We start from the raw sequence: 22,253 nt of genomic DNA, 5'->3' as shown, positions 1-22,253 counted from the left end.
AACAGAACCAAAATTATTAGAATAAAAGATTTTATAGAAAAAGATACAATCTTATCTCTGGAAAAAATAAACCATAAATTAGGAGCAAATATTATTTCTAAAGAAATATACGACCAAATAATAAAATATATCAATACGCTACAAATATTGAAAATACAAAGAGAACCTACCTGGTTAGAAGATATAATCGTGAGAGGATCTCGAATTACTAGAGCATTATCCTTTACATACAAAAAGTTAATAAAACAAAATAGAGACAAAACACCTTTCGCAAACAAATGGGAAAACGAATTAAATATAAATCCTACGCCAGAATTATGGGAGAAAATATGCCAAAATAACAGTAAAATTTTTACTTCAACAAAATTCCAGGAATTTAACTATAAAATATTGGCCAGGTGGTATTACACTCCTATAAAACTTAAAAACATGTATAATGTATCTGACTTGTGCTGGAGGTGCAATATGGAGAAAGGATCTTACGAACACATCTGGTTCAAATGCAAAAAACTTGAAAATTATTGGGAAAATATCCAAAAGATAATTGATTATGTATTCCCAAATGAAATAAAACTCACATCTCCAAAAGTAATGTTACTATTTGACAATACCAAAAAGAAGACAGTAAAAATTCCATTGATTAAATATATGATAACAGCAGCCAAAGCAATAATTCCTAGAAAATGGAAAACTACAGAAATACCTACAATACAAGAATGGATACAATTACTAAATGAAACTAAAACAATGGAAGAAGCAATTGCCTACAAAATAGACAACGCATTCAATCATTTCAAAAATTGGAGAGCATGGTCTGATTATCTAAACCAAAAAAAATCCAATATGCAGTGAGATATCTCCAAATTGCACCTCTAAAAATGAAACTATAATATACAATAGTTAATATTGATCGACAACTAATTAAACATGTCTCTGAAATGTTTACCGTAATCTAATTTTCTTTTCTGTGAAACAAATATATACATATCTAGTTAACAACTGGTATCAGATAAAATGTAACAGTACAATGTATAAGTGACAATTTATGTTTTGCTTTGTAAATACTTACCTTTTTACCCCTACCCCTTTCCTTTCTGTATCCCTTTATTTTTTGAAAAACAAATAAAAAGATATTTGAAAAAAAAAAAAAGAACTACCTAGGGTTGCCACCTGTCCGGTTTTGACCTGGACAGTCTGGTTTTCTGAAGGGCTGCCCAAGTCAAAACATCCTGCCCAGTTTCCCAAATTAGGAAAACCGGGCAGGACTCATAAGGACTCATAGCCCGCCCTGTGACATCACTGCCCACCTCTTCCCTGCCCACGACATCGTGGCCCCACTTCAAAAGTTTTTGCCAGGCATGGGTTTGCATTGAAACTCTGCATTTTTTTTTTTGAAATCACAATAATACACAAGAGAAGACTGCAGCAAGAAAAAAAATAAAGAAATGCCCATTGACTTCAATTCATTTTGCACTAAAAAATGCTGTCACCTATTGACTTCAGTGCGTTGTGTGAATTTTTACTGTTTCATGAAATTTTCAGAGGTTTCACAAATTTTTCAGAAAAGCAAAAGGGACAGATATGCTCATCACATTATTAGAAATACATTATTTTATTATAAATGTACATTTGTACAAAAGCATAATTATATATGTATAGCACTATTGTCCTGCAGGTGGAAGTGAATCTTCATGGGACAAAGACAAGTTGCAGTCTCCGATCACAACTGGATCTCAGCATGGCATAGGACATGTCACTCTGTCAGGTCAAGCCAGCCTTGGTGCTCATCCACTAAGTCCTCTCCAGCAAAACCACTTGCTAGCCAACAGTGAGTATGGTGAATAATATAACAAAGAATGTTCTGTTTGCTAATATTTATCAATGATTTTAAAATGTTGACACTTAATTAGACTAGGTGATATACAGTAGTTCAAGGAGTGAAATGGGAATTATTATTGCGCAACTGACTGGGCCAGTTTAGCGGCCCTGCAACTGCACTTAGTATATGTTCCTTTCCAGACTTTTCAGTATAAGTCCTCCTTGGAGGGCTAAGATTAGCTCATAAACAAGGTTACAGATATAGGAAAATACAGGTTTATCAGTCATTTAGCAAAAAAAATATCCCGGAGGGCATTTTCACCCCAAATTATGCCCTAATCTGGTTTTTCTGTTGAGCAAAATAAAATTCTAATTTGCCTTTAGACTGTAACTACTCCAGGCACCCCCAGGGGGTTCAGACCCAAACTGTGGAAACCACTTTTTTTGTCAGAACCTGAAACCACAGAACACACTTTAAATTATATAATGCCCATTGCAGCTAATAGAGGATACTTATTTTTAATATCTTTAATATAAAGAGAAACCCTAGAAACATGTAATGCAAGACAGCTTAAAGGAGAAGTAAAGTCCTTTTGGCATTTTACCACCAATAGGTTCACCCCATTAGTGCCACCTAGAAGGCTATATTTATTCAGCAGAAAGCATTACTATACCTGAGTAAAGAGCCCCAGAAGCTCCCTCTGATAGCAGCTGCCATTTTAGCTTGGTCTTGGTATCTTCCTGTTACAGTTATAGCTGTTGGAAGCTCAGATCACACATTCCTAAGGGTCTGGGCAGTGCGTTCTTATGCATACTTATGGGAGAGGGAGCAGGAGAAAGGGGGGGAGGAGAGGGAGAGAATAGAGAACTGAGCAGACTTGAGCCCCAAACGTGAAGGAGCCCTAAAAGAGAGACAAGAAACCCTGTGTTTCTTTTGATAGAGGACTCAATGCAGCATTACTTTAAGTGCTTATGGCTGTATTTACATAGACATTTCTGACAAAGCTTATTTAGTTTTTACCTTTACTTCTCCTTTAAAAAAACTGGAGATGTGCTGGTTTAACTTCCGGCTACGAAAGGGTGCAAAGTAGGACAGAGAGGGCCACATGTCCTTCAAATTTCTAGACTGTAGAAAATTATTAAGTACAGAAGTTGGAACAGTTACACAAAAATGATTGCAATGATAATGACACATAATTGTCTTAAAATCATATTTAATATAGCACTAGACCCTTGTATAATTTATTGGAAAATTATAGTATGAAGTGCATCATAAAGAAAAGCCTGTGATTAATTCAACAATTTATGTGGGCAACATAAAATCAGAGATGTCTTCCAAAATTAATTTTAGCCCCAAATCAAATGATATAGAGACGTATTCTTACAGACTGTATATTCTAGACAAATTAATTAAATGCATCCATGAATAATTAGAATATATGGAAACTCTGAACTGTATGAATAAGAACTTTTTTCTTGTAAATGATTAGCACTTTACACATTTTGCATACATATCATGGCAGAGTAGCATATTTCTAAATGCGCTGAATGTAATATTTGCCTTCCACCTCATTTCTGTGTTCCAGTATATAATGCTTTGGGCTATTGTGGGCTATTTTAAGGGACATTTCCCTGGGGCTCGGTTAGAGGGGGGCTCTTGAGAAGAACATATCAGTAGTATATGTACAAATGACATATTATGCAGTGCATTTGGTCAGTTTGGGGAACATTTGGATGGTCAGATTACACCAATGATGATAGGCTGACTTCTGGGCCAATTGCTATGTCATTGTATTCTGAACATACAATAGCTGGACTGGACCAAATTCATATTGTTGTCATTTTTCTAACTGACTTTCTTGCAGTCAAATTAAAAATTGGAAAAGTTATTGTTTGATGTTGCTTTCTGGTTTTTATATCTTATTTTAGTTTCCTCATTTCCGCCTTCTCTGTTTAATCACTGGCTTTTCATTTCTGTGTGAGAATAATGAAGTGATAGTGGAATTAAATGATTTATTTTGGTATACTGGTAATAAACTAGAATTAGCCAATCATATACTGTACAAACTTGTCAACTGTTTGTAAACACGTTTCTTATGCAAAACTAGATCAAATCTGTTTCTTTATATTTGTCCATTCCATGTTTAGTTGCATACCTATAAAGTTCCATTATGTGGTCATGTCAATTCTTATTCTAGACACTATTAAATATAAGTGTAACTGATATTGCTCTAATATACAGCATATTGCTCTGACTAAGTGTTCATTTGGAAAAAGAACAGGTATGGGACCTGTTATCCAGAATGCTTGGGACCTCTGGGTATCTGGATAAGGGGTCTTTCCAAAATCTCCATTTCTTGTCCACTGTAAAATCATGTAAACATTAATTAAACCCAATATGATTGTTTCTCCAATAAGGAATAATTATTTCTAAGTTGGGATCAAGTACAATGTACTGTTTTATTGTTACAGCAAAAAAGTTAATCATTTTTAAAAAAATGATTTGAATTATTTGATTAAAATTGAGCCTGTGCAAGTTGACCTTGTAATTTGGAGTTTTCTGTATAACGAGTTTTCAGAAATGAATCCCATACCTGTACTGTATATATACATTAAAACAAAAAAGATGAGCATCTATGTTTTCTGCATACTGTAGATTTTAATAAACACTATAGAATGTTGGAACTTTGATGACATTAAGTTTAAATAGTTATTAAGTCCTTGAAGTGTGATTCATTCAGTTGTGGTTTGTTCAATAATGTTGTAACTTATTAGTTCCCTAATTTTAAATATGCAAGTGCCAGTCTTCTCCTACCCCTCATTATGTTAATAGGGGAAGCATAAAACTGACAATAGTAATAAGCAATGTGTTAGAAAAGTAAAGGCTAGAAAACAGCCTTCTTAATACACAAAATCTGTTAAATCGGTAGTAATCATTGTGTCCCTCCGGTCAATTCATATGCTACAGTACACTAATGCTTGGAAATATCTCTTTTTTAGGATTAGATTTACCATTTATGATGATGCCCCACCCCCTCCTTCCAGTCAGCCTACCTCCTGCATCTGTTGCCATGGCAATGAATCAGATGAATCACCTAAATACTATAGCTAACATGGCTGCAGCTGCCCAGATGCACAGTCCTCTGTCCAGAGTGGGAGCCTCTGTTATAAAGGTAAGGATCAATGCAAAGGAATTGCTCTGCAGAACTGGGATGCTTAAAGTGCTCTCGATTCACAGCACTGCAATGTGCAAGTGGGAAGAAATCTCTGCTGCTATCTCACAAGCATTGTTCTTGTAGTGTGCTATGTCTTTGTGCTGGGCACAGATCAAGTGAAACATTTGTTAACAGCAGAATGTGATTGGGAATGTGTTAATGTGAATTACAGGTGATGGGTGCCCCTAATTACACTGCCAATGCAGGCATGTTAGCAACAACACTGTCATTTGACAGAGCCATGTGAGGGAGGTGGCAGTCGGTGTGTAATCATTTGTTAAACAGGAAAATATGCTACTGCTTCAATCACACGCAGATATTTTTGCAAAACCCAGTAATAACACAGAAAAGCGACAAGAATTACATATGCATTTCTTTAACACTAAAAGGCACAAGTGCAAAGTGCTTAAATGGATATAAAATTGTGTGAGCAAGTCCTTGCTTCCATATATATATATATGTTCCATTGCAACTTACAGCAGGTGCCAGTGCACCCCATGGAGAAGGGAACCCTGGAGTTACTATCAGCCTGGACCTGGAGGTAATGCCAGGGTTACCTTAGCTGGTTGCATCAATAGCTGCAAGTGACTTACATTTAATGAATTAGATGCTAATGCTGTTGTCAGTGGCAGGTACCTACATAGAGCTATTTGAGCACAAATTCAGAAATAAAAATATATTCCATATTGTGCCAGACTTACCAGAATGGATGCTTATTTGCATTTATATTGGCACACCACCTGCAAATTTAGGGGTATATTTATAATGCAGTGTAAAAAATGGAGTAAAACATTACCGGTGATGTTGCTCATAGCAGCCAATCAGATGCTTTGCTTAAGTTGAAATCTAATTGCCGATTGGCTGCCCTGGGCAACATCATCGATAATGCTTCACTTCACTTTTTACATAGCATGATAAATATACCCCTGAGTGTATGCCCACACTGATGATGGAGTTCTGGGAAAAACACTGCATGGTGGGTAAATATTATAAATTGCTTCCAATGCTTCTTATTTGTGCTGCATTGGCAAATGAGCCCTTGAAAGTATGAACAGTGTTTAAACAAAAAACAATGTATGGGTTCCATTACATAAACAGTACAGCTGTGATTCTTGTTTTGCATTGAATAAAACTATAGACCTCTTTCCTGAATTGTTGTAGCCACAGCAATTGGTTTAATATGGGGCTATATATTCCTCTCTATCTAAATAGTACGGTAGTTGTAAGATGTATTATAGAATTAGTTTATTTTTTACTGATGCAAACATTTAAACCACTGTTTAAAATAATTTTGTTAGTTAGTTACGTGTGTAATTCTGTACAGGCTATTGCCTAAAGGCAGCCTGGTGGCCCAGTTTTTAGAATTACTATCTTATGGTGCTGGGGTCTTTAGTCTGGTTCTGCCGTTGGTGTAATTTTTATATTCTCTCAGTATTTGCTTGGGAATCATCTGATTTCCCAGATACTGGAAGGTTAATTAAAGGACTATGAAAATTAACTAACTAACCATTGAGCTGAAACGCTAATGTTGTGCCTCAGTGACCCAGGGTACAATGTTACTGGGTGCTGCACCGCCATCTTTTTCCCCCTCTACTCAGTTGTCTGTGCCCAGTGAGTTACTCATTCCATGTAAAACTGAAACTAGCTCATGTTTACAGTAAATGGTATGTGCTAGAGCAACTGGATTATAAGCTTCATAGGGGCAAAGAATGGTGGCAAAAATTAATTTTAATCTTGAAGAAAGTGTATGTGCTTTATAAAGAATGATAAGAACAACATCAGTGCATTGGGGTTTGGTGTTCATAGACAGATGTTTCTGGTAGGGCTGGTTTAACAGGAACCCATCCTGCATATCTGTATCAAGTACTACTGTATGTCCGTGTATTCTACTATAGCAGCAAAGCTCCTTGGCCCAGCAGTACAATCTGCACTCCACTAGCTGTGGTACCGCCAGACAGATATTGTAAGCGATAGAAAGAAATAACCAGTGGAGATAACACTGTTGCATACACTAAACATATAGATGTATTTTTTAGAATTTTCCAGTTTTCTTGTTTTAGAATAGCACAAACAACACAGCCATCTAACCCCCCTCCCAGATAGTGAGCCATGTGTTTAAGTTTAACTGTTTAACTTAATTGTTAGCTGTTAAAATTCCATACTGAAGAGATGTTTAATAAAAAGCCAAATAATTCAGAAAATGCAAAAAAATGTTCTTTGCCTCAGTGCCAGTTCACCTTTAAACTAACTGCTGGGTGATTGTCCTTAAATGGTTACCTCAGGAAATGATATTACAATTTGGTGTAAACATTGAATTAAGCAGGCATGGGTGTATCTGCATTTACAAGGTCAGAACCAGGGGTCCCAGCCTCTAAAAAGAAAAGAACTTTGAGTGTTATGCAAATGTAATCTTTATTTCGGCTCAGCAACTGCCTTCTCACCCAAAACTGGCCTTCGCTAAGTGGAAGAGGAAGGTGAGGGTGTTCTGGCAAACAACAAAATAACAAGGGTTTATTGAATATCCACAGGGTTACTCACAATACAGCTTCTCAGAGGCCAGTGGTACATGCAAAATCACATACAGAGTGTAATACAGACTGACACTCCCCTGAGGACAGACTTAGCAGGAATCTCACTTCACCTCTGCAACACCCTGTAGTGGCTTGGATCACCTCAGGGAACTCTCTATCCTGATTCCCTATACACTGGGATCCCTACACTATAGGCAATATGACTTTGGATTGATATCTCCAAAACTACCAGTCCTATGTAGGAGCTCAGACCTGCTCTTTCTAGCTCAACCCTAACTGCCTTACACTCCTAGAGTGTACTATAAAGGGAGCTACACCTGCCACTATCTAATGCCTCATTCACGGGGCCCTGTTCCCCGACTTCAACTCAGCCTGTGCCCCGGGCTCCGGGCTCACAGCACACATCCACCTTGTTTCTCAGGTGGAAGCAAAGAGGAAGTGCCACTCCTTTCTCAGCACTATACCAAAGTGAGGAAGGAAGTGGTCACCTTACCTGCTAGCCAATAGCACACATATGTAAATAAACTTACTTAGATACATTCCCTTCTGCCCAGCAACTAACAGAACTGAATTTGTAGGGATTAGCCATAGGGGCCATTTAACCCTATGGGTGCCTACACTACTATAATATAAAAATACATGTTCAGGAATAAATATGTAATCGGATCAGAAACACTGAAAAACTGCCCATGCAGCACTTAGTACTTACTATTCATTTGTTGCACACTTTTTTTTTGTTTCATAGAGTTAATTTATATAAAAGCCTTCTTCCTGGAAAGACACACATACAGGCAACTCTTCTACCCAAAAGCTGTGTTATAACTTTGCTTTTTCATTTATTATGAAAGTGTTATGGGCTTCTCATGACCTAATATTTAAGCCAGGGAGACTAATTTATTGTCAGTGACAAGCCTTATGGACAGGCCAATTATGATGTTTTATAATCAAGACTTTCTCGCAACTCCTTAGGTGGAAAAGACATTTTAAGTTAAGGAGACAATTGCTTTTTTCCCTTTAAGCAGGCTTGAGAGTATTGCAAGGCCAAACACATATTATCCTTTAGTTCTGGCTCAGATCCCTTTAGTGTTGGAGCATCCATTAGCATTTGTAGCCAATAACTAATACAGCTGTAACATGAATGGGATATAGTAATGTGATCATTAGGCCTCAGAGAATCCATTTATGATTCAGCTTGAGCAGTTGATATGGAAAATTGAGGTTGCCGCACTAGAGATAAATAGTGTGTTGCTCTTTTCTATCATGTATTGTATTGTACCTCCGCAGAGAATAGCCGAATGGTGATACATCCAAAAACAATTTTGTACCGGAAAAGCAGACAAGAAAGAATTATCAGTGGAGCTTCTATAAGTTAGATTAAAGTCTCAAACTGCTGCACTAGTCACTGAGCTCAGGAAATCTGAAGATGTTCTTTTGGTGATTCAGAGCCCATAATACACCCACGATAAAAATCCGACTAGGACTGAACCAAAGAGTACACTTTATCATCTAACCTAAACAATGGATACGCCCATCTATTGTACAATGCTGTGGGATGTATTGCAGCTCTATAAATAGGTGTTAATAATAACAACCTGTCCTATATGTTTATTAAAATGGATATATAATAGGGCTCATTCTTGTTAGGGTGGTTATTATTATACAAATTTTGCCATAAACAGATGCAATGCCCACTTACCTTGCTTTTATTATTTTAAAGGGAAAAAGTACATGTATAGTCTACCCAGTAGAAGGAGAGATTAATGTTTTTTTTATTTTTAAGGGGTCACAGTGCACTAGCCTAATGCATTGCCTGTGTGTTTTCTGTGCCATACACACATTTTCAAAAATGTAAAACATGAGGAGAATTTCCTTGGAGTAACTTTTAGTTTATCTTTTAAACTAAATATAAGTCATATTTATTAAAATATGAGGCACTTTTCTGTGTTCTCATTGGTTTCCACAGTTAACAAAACATCTTTCGTCTAGAGCCAAGCATGTCGTTATATATATCCATATATATTTATGTTTAAATTTTACATATTTATGTATAGCTTGGATATTGTTCTGGCTGGCTAACCATAATATACATTTAAGTTGATATATCTGCATATGTTATATGCTTGGAGATTTCTTGAAACCTGGAACTGGCCATTTGATAGCACCTAGAAAGCTTAAGTAAGAATGGTTCAGTGCCTAGGCCTACTGGCCTGAAAGTTTAAACATTATTTATCCTTTAAATTTAGATATCTGCGCACAGTGCCATAGGTTAAATAAGACACTGCTGGTTATTACTGGATACAACACAATAAAGCCTTACTAAAAGTCTCATACATACCCATCAGTTCTCTGTTAAAGTTTCCAAACACATTTCACAGCTCTGCTGCTTTATAGACAGAGAAAGTGGAAAGCTTTTGTGGCGCTCTTTAAACCGATTATCTCTGCCTCTTGTTCAGTGGAGCATCTGGAAATTAATGTTTTGATGGAAATAGTAACAAGGATATGGCACAACTATGTGAGCAGCTGGTATTAACACTGTACAAACAATGAAGGATCACAGCCCTGCCCTTGCTCTATGAATTCTCATCCCTGGGACGAGGTGTAAAGGGAATAATAACACCAAAAATGAAAATTGTTTATGAATGGAAACATGTAACAAAGTTCATTGTGCAAATGGGTGACTTGCCATTAGTACTGAAAAGCAAAGGAAAGCAGTTAAAAGTGTGAAATGCCCCCTATGAAATATTACCTACCAGCCACTAATGGTCTTTAATTTGTCTTTAGCCTCATAAGCAAACCTGAACATGCAAAGTTAATTAATGCTCAGAAGGATAACCAATCACTTGGAGCACTTTACTAGTTGCCTTGCATACCCACAACCATGACTCACTGCTATATATTATTATTCTTTTTTATATAAAGCTGGCAAATTCTGCAGTGCTGTACTGAGATTATATGTCACTAATATTAGTCCCTGAGCCAGTGGACCTAACAATTTAAGGTCCCTGTCAATCACGCACAGTATGGTCATCTTTATCTGAAGCCCATTAAAGGGGTGGTTCACCTTAATATTAACCTTTAGTATGATTTAGATATTTATATTTGATGACTCTTTGCAATTAATATTCATTTGTATGCTTTTTATCTTATTTGGCTTTATGTTCAGTAGCTCTCCAGTTTGATATTTCATCAGCTATCTGATTGCTAGGGCCAAGTTTAACTAGCAACCAGGCAGTGATTTTAATGAGAGACTGGGAGATCAATAGGATAAGACCTGGATAGAAGGTTAAGTAATAGAGAGTAATAATCGTAGTACAATTGTACCCTGACAGAGCAATTGTTTTTGGCTGCCCCATCTGACAGCTGGAAGGAGGCAGAAGAAAACACAAATAAAGTATAAAAAAAAAGGAGGAACAATTGAAAAGGTGCTAGGAATAGGGCATTCTATAACATACTCCCTTTTTGAAGTGGTGGAAGCTGTGTTTTCAGACACCAAAGTCAGCTGACATATTAGTATAGTTTTTATATCTTGAAAAACTTTACATGTACCAGATACTCTGTTTATCGTGCTGGCAGCAATAATATTTCCCATTGCTTGTATGGAATTTCCAAGGACAACTGTTGACACGACAAGTGCTTAGCTACTGCAAAATGAGCATATAGAATATAATACGATCATCATGTGGAAATATCTCCAAAGATATCCTGTACCTCTCCATACACACTGCTCTATATACCTTACTAATTAGTTCTCCAGCAAAGCCATAATTAGAAATGCATCATGACGCATGTGTACCAGTGTACAGTGGCCTTCAATTTAATAGAAGTACCATTTTACACATGAAAATAGATTTTGGCTACTTTTTCTTTGGCACACTTATGCTACTGTTAAACCCTATTAAAATGTTCTCTTGTTCTGAAACGCCCAGGTCTACTTAGATCTACTTCCCTGTATAGATAAAGTAACCGTGGCAGTAACTTAACTTACTTAGATAGGGATTTACATTTCTGCAGTCTGCAGATGTAAACAGACAGATTCCACAGAATTAATATAACATAATATACACTAATGCAGCCTCTGTATACTAAGGATACAAAAGATGTAAAACTGCAAGACAATTGTTTATCTTCATTTGTCACATTTTTATTACCAATATTCCTTGCATATTTCTGTTTTTCTTAAAAAAATGACTAAAAGCATGGCATAAGAATAGAGAGGACTGTCACGACAATTCAGTGGAAAATGAACACGGGGTAGCTATTACTACTGTGTAAATTGTGTATTGTCTTTCTGTTATTGAGACTGACAGTGCAGAGAGAGACTATCAATTAAATGTGTCATATCTAGACAGATAAATGAATTAAATATCTAGACTCTTTATAAACATTCGGAAAGCAGCATCTACTGTGAAATGCCACATACTCCTCTAGGAGCTAATTAAAAGATTAACATTTAGAAGAGTAATTGCAGTAGCAAGATATCCTCCTATCCCACCTTTTTGAACTATTATTATAAGATTGCTTACGTTTAACTCTCGGATCAGTTTTCGGATCAAGCCCAGCTTGTATCTGAATAGAATCGTGTTTGCAAGCAACACAAATATATTCTAAAAATCAAGCACAGTGGAAACTAAAATAACCCAATTGCCTTTACACTAATCTAGTGGCATTTCATCTGACTAACCAAATGAACAAGGTGCCTGGTTAGTTTCCTTGGAAATGTTTTTTTTAACTAGGCATCTACGTTAGTGATTATGGGACCTGTTGACCTTATATAATGATATAAGTGCTAAAATAGACTAGTGCCAATTAGCTACTGTATATCAACCAATCAGGAATTAGGTATATTGCTAAAGTGACACGGGCAATATTGTTTTCCTTATCACAGAGATCTGTGTGACTGAAGTGACCCTGTACAGCAACCAAGGATTGATCTCAATGATGTACAGTAATTTGACATAACTGTACTGAGCATGGCACATGTGTCGGCTCAGGGTGGTGCAAGAGAAAGGGTGTGCTACTGGGGATTACAAATCAAAATGGCCAAGATGTGTGTGGTAATAACACTTTTATTTATACACTATTTATTTATTTTCCCAGTTATAAACATTTAAGTTTTATTGAAAATGAATGAAACAGTGTGATTTTTTCCAGCGTGCAAGTTTTTCTTGAGACAAAACATGCACAGAAATATTCTGCCACAGTTTTTCTTAAAGAAGCTAGCATTCAAGAAGAAAAGTCTAACAAGTTTTGTCAGAGTTATTCTTTTCATATCTGCAGTTTTTTTTCCCTACAAACTAGAATTTTGGTTAATCTGATCCTAAATGTTAGTTAATGTTAGCTACTTGTTAAATATTAAGGATTTTCTTTTAGCTCTATTGTGGCAAAATGTCCTGTAGGCCAAACTGTAATGGAAGTTACAATGGCAGTATAATGCTTTCCAAACTTTAGAGCTGGCCTCCCTAAAAAGGTAGATAAGAGGTATCTGAGCCAAGAGATTATTATCTGTTCTGACACATTTCAGCAGTGCTTTACAGAGATTATTATTACATCAGTCCCCTCCCTAGTAGAATTTATAATCTAAGGTCCCTATCACCTTCACACACAGCAGGGTTAAAGGAGACATATTGGATAAATGGGAAAAACCCTAATTTTGTAGGCAATTATGAATAATATACGGTGCTGATTTCACTTTGTGCTAAAAATTATTCCTATCTGTAAAAATTGCCCCTTTATTGAAGCTCCCTATAGATCCTATCACTTCTCTGTCTGTGTTTGAAATGAAGAGTGGGCATGTCCTAACGGTCCCTGCAAGAAGCACAGCAGGAGGGGGAGAGCCAATCACAGCCCTGCAGTCACACATGCACAGACAGACTTCAGTTCCCTATCAGGTCAGCCTAGCTTCTGATTGGTTCCTATCCTACACTGCAGTGTACTGAGGGCCACCGGCTCCGCTGCACATCCAGAGAATGAAGTCAGCAGGAAGTGGAACAGATGGGCAGGGCTAGTGGGGTTTTGGGGGTATTTTTCAATAAATCAGTCTGAAATACAACTTTTTACAGCACAATGCTTCTATATCTAGAGGAGTATAATTCCCTGGTACATTCTTAATTTATATAGGATATGTCTCCTTTAATGTAACCAGAAGCCAATAACCTGCCTGTATGTTTTTGGAGTGGAAACCAAAGGAAACCCAGGCAGACACTGGGAGGACATACAATCTCCTTGTTATGTCCGAGTAAACTTGAGACCACAAAGGTGGACTTGAGCCCAACTTCTGCTGTTGTACAATGTACAGACACCTGGCTACTAGTGAAGAGTTTTGCTGTGAAAAAACACCCATAGACTCCAATGGCAGTAGCCATAAAAAACGGCCATTGACTTAAATGTGTTTCACAAATTTTTGGGCAAAAAAGGACAGATTAGCTCATGACTACTGGCTGCATGCAATGTTGATTATTATTATTAACATTTATTTATAAAGCACCAAAATATTCCACAGCCCTTTACATATTAGTCGAGTAAAATACTCGACTGTATTCTGTTCTGGTTAAATGATATATTCATGTGTACAGAAGGTGGCTGCTGTTATATAAATAAATGATAATGGTGAGCTTTTGGTATATTTCAAGTTTCAAATAGAGTGCCATAATAATACTATCAATACAAAGAGCTATACCACAAAAGACTTCTATTGAGTGATTTTTTTTTTATTCTGAAAGTATCACTTTACAAACAACTCAAATCCCCAATATGGTACAATATATAATGTAGCCATTATCACTGCTGCTGTAACACAGGCTGTGATACAAATGGTTAATATCTGTCATTAAGTCACTTAAAAAATATTTTTCTTGCAAAATCGCAACAGTGTTCCATTTTCCTAATAGGAGCCTTAACATATTGGCTGCAGTACAGTGTCCATTGAGACATTGGCAATAGGATAAAATATAAAGTATATGGAGTGAAACAAAGCTGTAAAATGCAGAAATGGCAAATAAAACTGGAGCAGCCGTGAAAGGAAAAGGTTGAGATTTTTAGATTTGTAATTTTCTGATATAAATGCCCTCATTGATTAGTTGCAAATACTGTTAACCCTGTGTTTGGCAAATGAAGAGGACATTATCACTTGTGTTCTCATTTGTAATAAAATAGATTAACTTGCTGTGAAATTTTAACTAGGATGAGACACAACAGTAGCTACCTAATGAACCAAGGCATATTGCTGCTAAGTAGCTAAATAGATGCATACTGATTACAGGACTGAAAAATGGCTCTGTTTACTTGCAAAGAAGAAACTGTTCATAAAGCCATTTATTATGTTTGAAAAAAAGCACACTTATGTTTCCATATAAACAGGCTAAAGCGGGACTGCTTTGAATCAATAGCTATTTTCAGGCTGATTATTCTCTGTCTACATACCTAGCAGAAATGTCTGAGCAATTTGCCTGAAGGGAAAATGGCGCTCTTCTGTGAATATTAAGCAAGCCCTTGGCATGGGTTCAGGCAAGTAGGCCAGGTTCTGCCTTGTGTGTACTATGATATGGAAAAATTTTCAAATACTAAGGGCAGATTGATTTCAACTGCCATTTTGGTTCAATTTTTAAACTGTATTTTATATGAAACTACAAGCTCTGCAGGCAATGTCGTCTTATATTGTCCGGATGTTTGAGCGTATTCATTAGTACTATATATATAAACTTTCAGCACTTTATGCCAGTTTAGCATGTAAAGAACTGCTAGCTGAGTCAAGCTTTAAAAATAACCATATAAATACAAAAATATATACATACATTCACATGCATATTCCTCCAGGCACTTGGACTGACTTTCTCCAATTTTAGCAAAGGAAGCTGCTCAGCAGAGACTGTACATTTTCCTAGGGAGGCATGGTTTTAGGATCAATGCAATATGTGCCCTGTTTTATAAATATGTATAAGGGAACAGCATGCAAACTCTATGCCTTCTTTGGGAAAGGGTTTTATTTTCATTTGCAGAATGCACTTCCATTTCTGTTTGGGCTTTATTATAGTTTTAAACGTAAAACATTTGTAAAATATTGTAGTATTAGGGTCTAGTGCAGTATTTATATTTAGGGGGTTATTTATCAGTGTTCATACTTTTTTTTCTAAAAAAAAAAAAATCATGAATTTAAATAGAGGAAAGTGAAAAAAATGTGAAAAACTTGAATGCAAAAGTTACAGAGTCATGTAGCCAACTTAGGCAAAATGTAAACTACTTAGTCAATATGAGTTTTTCAAGTTTTGCTTTGTCAATCAATTAAAAATTGAAATGGTTTTCCCCCAGCACCATTTACTAACTAGAGACAGCTCTTTAACCAAGGCCCCATTCTATGCATCCATCAAGTATAGCCTAGGTGTGGAAGATCTTAAAAAGAAATAAAAATTTAATATACTGTAAGTGTAATTCCAATCAAAAGTCTCTAAATATAATCACCCAAAACTCTATAGTGTTTCTGAAATAATCAAGATCCAAAATATTTCGTAACCATCTCTCAGCGAAACTGATTCCAGCACAGAAGACTGCTTAAATTGGGCTAATAAAGAATAATGTAAATTTAGGAATGGCGCAGAATCTTTAACTAATCACATTTAGAAATTTTCCTATATCTAAGAGGTCAAGCCTATATTAAATGTGTTTATTTTCGTGATAGTTCAACTTTGCAGGCACAGAGTCAGGGTTAAAGGTCTTTGGAGACTAAATGGGCAGAGTGCTATTGCCTTTTGTAGTATATGCAGGGTTGGGGTATCACCCCCACTGGGGTCCCAGCTATGCTACACTACTTAGGAAATAGATAATTTGGCAAATAGTTTCAGTAATAAATATTTATAATATCTGAAAAGTAAAAGTGACAAAATGATGGTTCCAGTCCCTGAACAACATGAGAATGCTGTTATAAGGCACAAGCAAATGTGCCTTGAGAATTTGCTATATATTTCATTAACTTAATTTAGTAACTGGTATGTGGCACCATTTAATTGTTTATATACTTCCTTTGGTGAGATTCATTAAGAGAAATTATAGTGTCTCTGCATCTTGAGCAAACAAATAGCTCGCAGGGTCATATTGTAATACATATTCTGAAATAGACACAGCAGCAAAATGTCCAAACAGAGCAAAGGCTGAATGGCTGGAAACCCTTACAGTTTTTAAATCAATAATATTTTATTTGCTCGAATAACTTCCATTTAAAGATTGCATATATTGTAGTTTATGTGTTTTCTGACGGTTAATATACTATAATTTAGTTTATTTAGTCCTGCTACTGAAGAACAGTTGGAAAACTCTCCCTGGTCATTCATTCAAATGGCTATTACTGACAGTGCGAGAGAGAATGCAGCATTTGTTGTGGCAAATAGCCAGTGTGGAACTTCAGTCCAATGGAGCTGTTTATTCTTAAACACAACAGGATGATCTCATCTCATATTCTCTTCTCTTTATGAAGCTTTTTACACAAAAGCAATTTCTTCACCATGCAGAATTCCTGTATGAGATATTTACATCACATATATTTTGTCTGTTTAGTTACATAAACGTATATGTGTTGTATATTGTATATTATCTGTTTTCCATAATGAGACATTTCAAATATTGCTAAACCACAAGACCATTTTAACAGTTTCCATAAACATTGCTGCTACAACCCCCTTTTGTATTTTTTTTGCAAATTTATTCAGAAGGAAGAATGCCCAAATTTCCATGTGGTTGTAGCATCTCCACAACAGTCCCTTTAATGGTTGTCCTATTGTGGCATTAATCTTGGGTGTCTTTCCCCTTTAAAAGCTAGAGCAGGGGAGGATCAGCCTGTAAGACTAATGCTTTGGTCAGAAGAGAATTTTTCCATGAAATGCAGCCATGCAGGGATGTGCCAATTTATGAAAAAATGACTAGAGGTGAATATTAAGGACTGCAATGTTGAATTTACCTTGACTTGATGTGGTGGCTTGGCAATCTCATGATCATATCCTGGTAACTTAGAAACTGTATGCACTTACACAGACACTGAATTACTAATAAAGCAAGCATCAGGTAATGTGCTCTGATAAATCTACTCTCACTATTTAAGACTAGGGTGCACTATTTTGTATAAGACCATAGGTCTAATAATGCAAGATCAAGTGCAAGACACTAAAATAGACACAAAATTGAGTGTGCACTGAACGTGTTCACAAGGGTGCTTTACTCCATACATATGCCTTAGCAACTTGATAGTACCAATGTGTCCATTTCAGCCGTCTCTGATTTATTGAGTGCAAACTGCACTAATAAATGCAAGGATCGCTGGTATTGGCAGGAGGGTAAACTTGTTGGTAATTCCAGGGTTACCTTATTGGTTTCCATCCATAGACACAGCTGCCTTAGTAATATTGAAATATTGAAGGAAAGCTGCTTCTTGAAGCCAGGTAAAGTGTTATGTGTGATTTCATAAAGTCATTTAGCCATCACTTTTTGATTCAGTGGTGGTACAGACTCCAACAAGTGTAGTTGTTTTCATAAAACCTGATTCTATTGGTTTAATCAAATAGAACACCACAAATGATTAATCTTGTGTCACTGATGGTCTATATATTGTATGCAGTTAAAAAGGTTTTGCAAATCGTTTTTGAAATGATTGCATTCTTTCAATTTGGGGAGTAAGTGAAACATGTTTCTTATAGAGTAAATTTCCTTTTAGCTTCTATTTTAACTTAATTTTCATTCCTTTAACTAATAAATGTATGCCTTTATTTTGTAAGGAGAGGATACAGGATACTCCATCCCCTGCTCCATCCATAGAAGACACCCAGCGACCTGGGAGCCATGCATCCTCACATCAAAGCAGTAGTGTATCAAGCTCGCCCTCGCAACTTGACAATATACCAGATCGAGTTGGTAAGTATTTAACATAACATAGTAGCGTCTTTGAAGGTAAAGTCAAATTTGCTAGAAAATGATGTTATACTTTAGTAATCCCATTACAGTCCAATTCAGCAGTGTTTCATTAGGTTGCTTAGTAGATATACTAAGTTATTTACAAATAATCTCATTCTTTGATATTAAAATAAAAGTCACATATCGATAAACCTTAAAGAGTTTCTATCACAACTTTTGATTAACATTCATTTAACATTCATTTAACATAGCATGCAGGAACTACATAACCCACAATGCATTGCATTGTGATTTTCCTTATTGACATCAAGTGTGCAGGGAATTGTGGGATTTGGAGGATGCAGGCTAAAGGCAGGCTGAGGACAGTCGACTACTCTTACATTTTTTTGAGTCTCAAAGTAGTCAGCCAGACCAGCAGGGGAACAGGGGGCGGGGCTTAGGTAACTGTTCCCACCAATTTATTACATAAAAAATCATGAAAAGGCTGCACATTTTATAATTGATGTATATTACAAAGTTTCTTGAAATTATGTTATTTTCTAATGGAATGCCCTCCCTGATTTCCTCCGGAGAGAATCCTCCCTCAGTCTTTTTAAAATTAAACTAAAAGACTACCTTTTGGAGCACTCGCCCAGCACCTGATCTGGGAACTAGCACTTATATTGTAGTGTCACCCACTGTGACCTACAGCACTTATATTTGCCTATTTGTGTCTGTTACCCTCCCATATAGATTGTAAGCTCTACGGGCAGGGACCTCCATCCTCTTGTGTCTTTGACTCTTAACTTATTGCAACTGTATCTTGTATTTATTTGTATTTATTGATTTGTATTTATTGTTATACTTTGTATTTATCTATTATTATCTTAATAGCCCCGTTTGTATTAATGTATTCTACTGTACAGCGCTGCGTATATAAGTAGCACTTTATAAATAAAGATATTCATACATACATACATACATACATACATAATGTTTATTAAGTTGTGTTTCGGTGGAGTTCCCCTTTAAATAATATCTGTAGCCTTTAAATAATATGATGTTTCAAAGCATTTTTTCAGCTATTAGTTTACAGTGCATGGGATGGGTTACTCTAAAGGGGTAATCAATGTTCGAGTTTGATTTTTTTTTGACAATTTGAATTTGAACTATGTTTCAAAAACTTGAATGTCTGGTATTTATTAAGTGCAAAAAACTCAAAACTTGAATGTAAAAATTTGCTTTCTAAAATCTTGTGAGTTTCTATAGTCAATGGCAGATGTCCTAGGCAAAGTCAAGCCATATTTTTAAACCTGCATTTTTCTAGGTTTTTTTTTTTTCTAGGTTTTTTTATTCAAACAAGTTTTCCTTATTAATATATTAGCGAGCATACGATATGCAAGTTTATTTGACCTGTATCTACCAAGCAGGTTGCATTTACTAGTTACCTCTTTAAAATCAAAATGCAATGGGTACACATGGGCAAGCATTGCACCTTTTATTACATTCAACCAAATAAAGTGATTCTGTGTGTGAAAACACTATTAATACCACATATGGGAGGCACTAACAATATTCTGTGTCTTGTAGCACATACAGATTCAGATACAGACCTGTTGAGTGCTGTATTTTTGTTCTTCATGGGACTATATACTGTATATATATATATATACTGTATTTATATCAATCCAAATGGTGTCCGCACTCCAAGGCTCAATATTCTGCGGGGTGCTAGCCAAAATTATGTATGCATAGAAAATAATCATCTGTGGCCAGCACACCCTTCAATGTTTCATCAAAATTTTTTTATTGTAGATATATTGTTAAAACCTTTTAACAATATATCTACAATAAAAATTTTTTGATGAAACATTGAAGGGTGTGCTGGCCACAGATGATTATTTTATATATATATATATATATATATATATATATATATATATATATATATATATATATGTATATGTATATTATTTATTTATTTGTTTTTTTGTTACACTCTGACTGTGTTTACTTCTGTTTATGGAAGCTCTGCTACCAAACTCCAGAGAAGGTGAGATCACTGACCAAGATACTGGATCCAGTATGAAAAAGATGTTAAAAGAGAAAGGTAGGAATGCTGTTTTGTGAACCATAGTGTCCTGTATATTGTCTTAAAAAAATACAAATGTGAAACTGCAGCATAGAGGACCTATGCATATTCCGGAATATACTTCCTAAGCTGTAAAAACTATGTTATGCCATTAAGTTTGAGGCAGTTTTTATTATTTTTCTAGTAAAACTTGAAGTTATAGGACCCTAAAACCTTGAGAAAGGTAACCTCAAAATTCATGTTGAGCACTATCAGCTATCCGAATCCTTAATTCCCAATTCAAAAAGCATGCAGAGAGAAAGGATTTTGACAATTATTTTCTATGCTGGAATGAACTTGACAACATTTGACATGACTAAACATGCAAAATTAACTTCAACTGACTTAGGGCATAAAAATAACTTTGCAAATAGTCTTGTTGTTGGGCATTTTAAAATGGTCAAACTCATTGTAAATTGAATTAACAACTACCTTTATATTTGATTGCCAAAATGGTGCAGAAGTTACAATAGTAAGACAAGTTTCTTGTTGCTAGAATAAATTGCCCCAAAAAGTTTTATTTACATAAAAAACAATGTTTTTCAACCCCCATTGAACAAAGGGGGGTCTTTGTCAGGGGCACAGCAAAAAAAGGCATTCAAGTTTAATGGGGTCAAAATGTGTTGTTTTTTTTTTATGTAAGCAAAACTTTTTTGGGAAATGTATTTGATTGTACTGCTGTTTCTATATATTTTTTTTTTTAATATTTGGGGATATACCAGGGGACCCCTGCAGTGAGCACCAAAGAATGGTTGTATTGATACTAACACAGTACATATGGGAGTGCATCACCAAATATATATTTTTTTATTTAAACAAGCACATCATAATTACATAAATAGAAATTGTTATCAGTTGTAAAATCAACAATCTTTTACGTATCTTTAGCAAGCTGGTGGGCAGCAGTAAAACAGTTAAAGTGTCATTAAAACAAATAAAATTCACAAGCTTTTTATGCCTAAATTAGTATAAATATAATTGTTTTATTATTGTGCAAACACCAGTCTTTCCAACTTATAAATTCTCATTTTATGTCGGTGCCTTATTCTGGCACTGCATAGACTGATTTTTCTGGAGTTTAGAGTGCCGTTTAGAATGGAGTTAGTGTCGACCAAACTGCTGGTTGCTTTGTATACTGTATATGTGAGACTTCCATAGAAATCCATCTGGCCAATCTAACTCTGGTGCAACCACACACTGTAAGTTGTAAGTAAGTTGATTGAGGAATTGCACAGAACACACTACCCTACATTTCTGCTGTGTGTTCCAACTGATCAGCATGTGAATTGATTGGTTACACCAGAGCACTTAGGTCAGCCATGTGTGTGTCCATTTTGCCCACAGAGCCATTAGTGAGTTGTTACTCCTTTTGGCCCATGTTTGCTGGCTTTAATCCCACCCAAGATTTTGTGGGTTGGCTGTAGCAAGCAGGCAGTTTCCCAGTCTCCCTAATCTAAATTCTTGATTACATATGGAACACTGGAAGAAACACAATTTTAAAATAAGCATTATTTTTTAATGATGTAGTAGAAAGTGGTAGCAATGCTAAACTTATTAGGAATGGCTTAAGTCGCAGCCATTTTTATAGACTAGTTCCATTCATAAATTATACTCTTTCTGTAACGAGTAATCAAAATACTTCCCTTAAACAGATTTTTTTAACCTAAAAAAATGTGCATGAAGTGAAAG

General features: G+C 35.8%; 1 protein-coding gene across 6 annotated transcripts in view; it reads left to right on the top strand.

The window, feature by feature from the left end:
• The window catches only part of dach2 (dachshund family transcription factor 2), a 323,436-nt gene that overhangs the window by 243,611 nt on the left and 57,572 nt on the right, over positions 1-22,253 (top strand). For 4 of the 6 annotated variants that reach the window (XM_031906819.1, XM_018096093.2, XM_031906821.1 and 1 more), the window contains 4 exon segments: positions 1,676-1,828; positions 4,819-4,991; positions 18,319-18,454; positions 20,463-20,543. In XM_031906819.1, coding sequence (XP_031762679.1) covers positions 1,676-1,828; positions 4,819-4,991; positions 18,319-18,454; positions 20,463-20,543 — 543 coding nt within the window. 6 annotated transcript variants of the gene reach the window in all.

This window comes from Xenopus tropicalis, chromosome 8 (genome assembly GCF_000004195.4).
Source record: "Xenopus tropicalis strain Nigerian chromosome 8, UCB_Xtro_10.0, whole genome shotgun sequence".
Classification (NCBI taxonomy): Eukaryota; Metazoa; Chordata; class Amphibia; order Anura; family Pipidae; genus Xenopus; species Xenopus tropicalis.
Note: the sequence above shows the minus strand (reverse complement) of the source record. Positions and strands in the feature narration are given on the sequence as shown.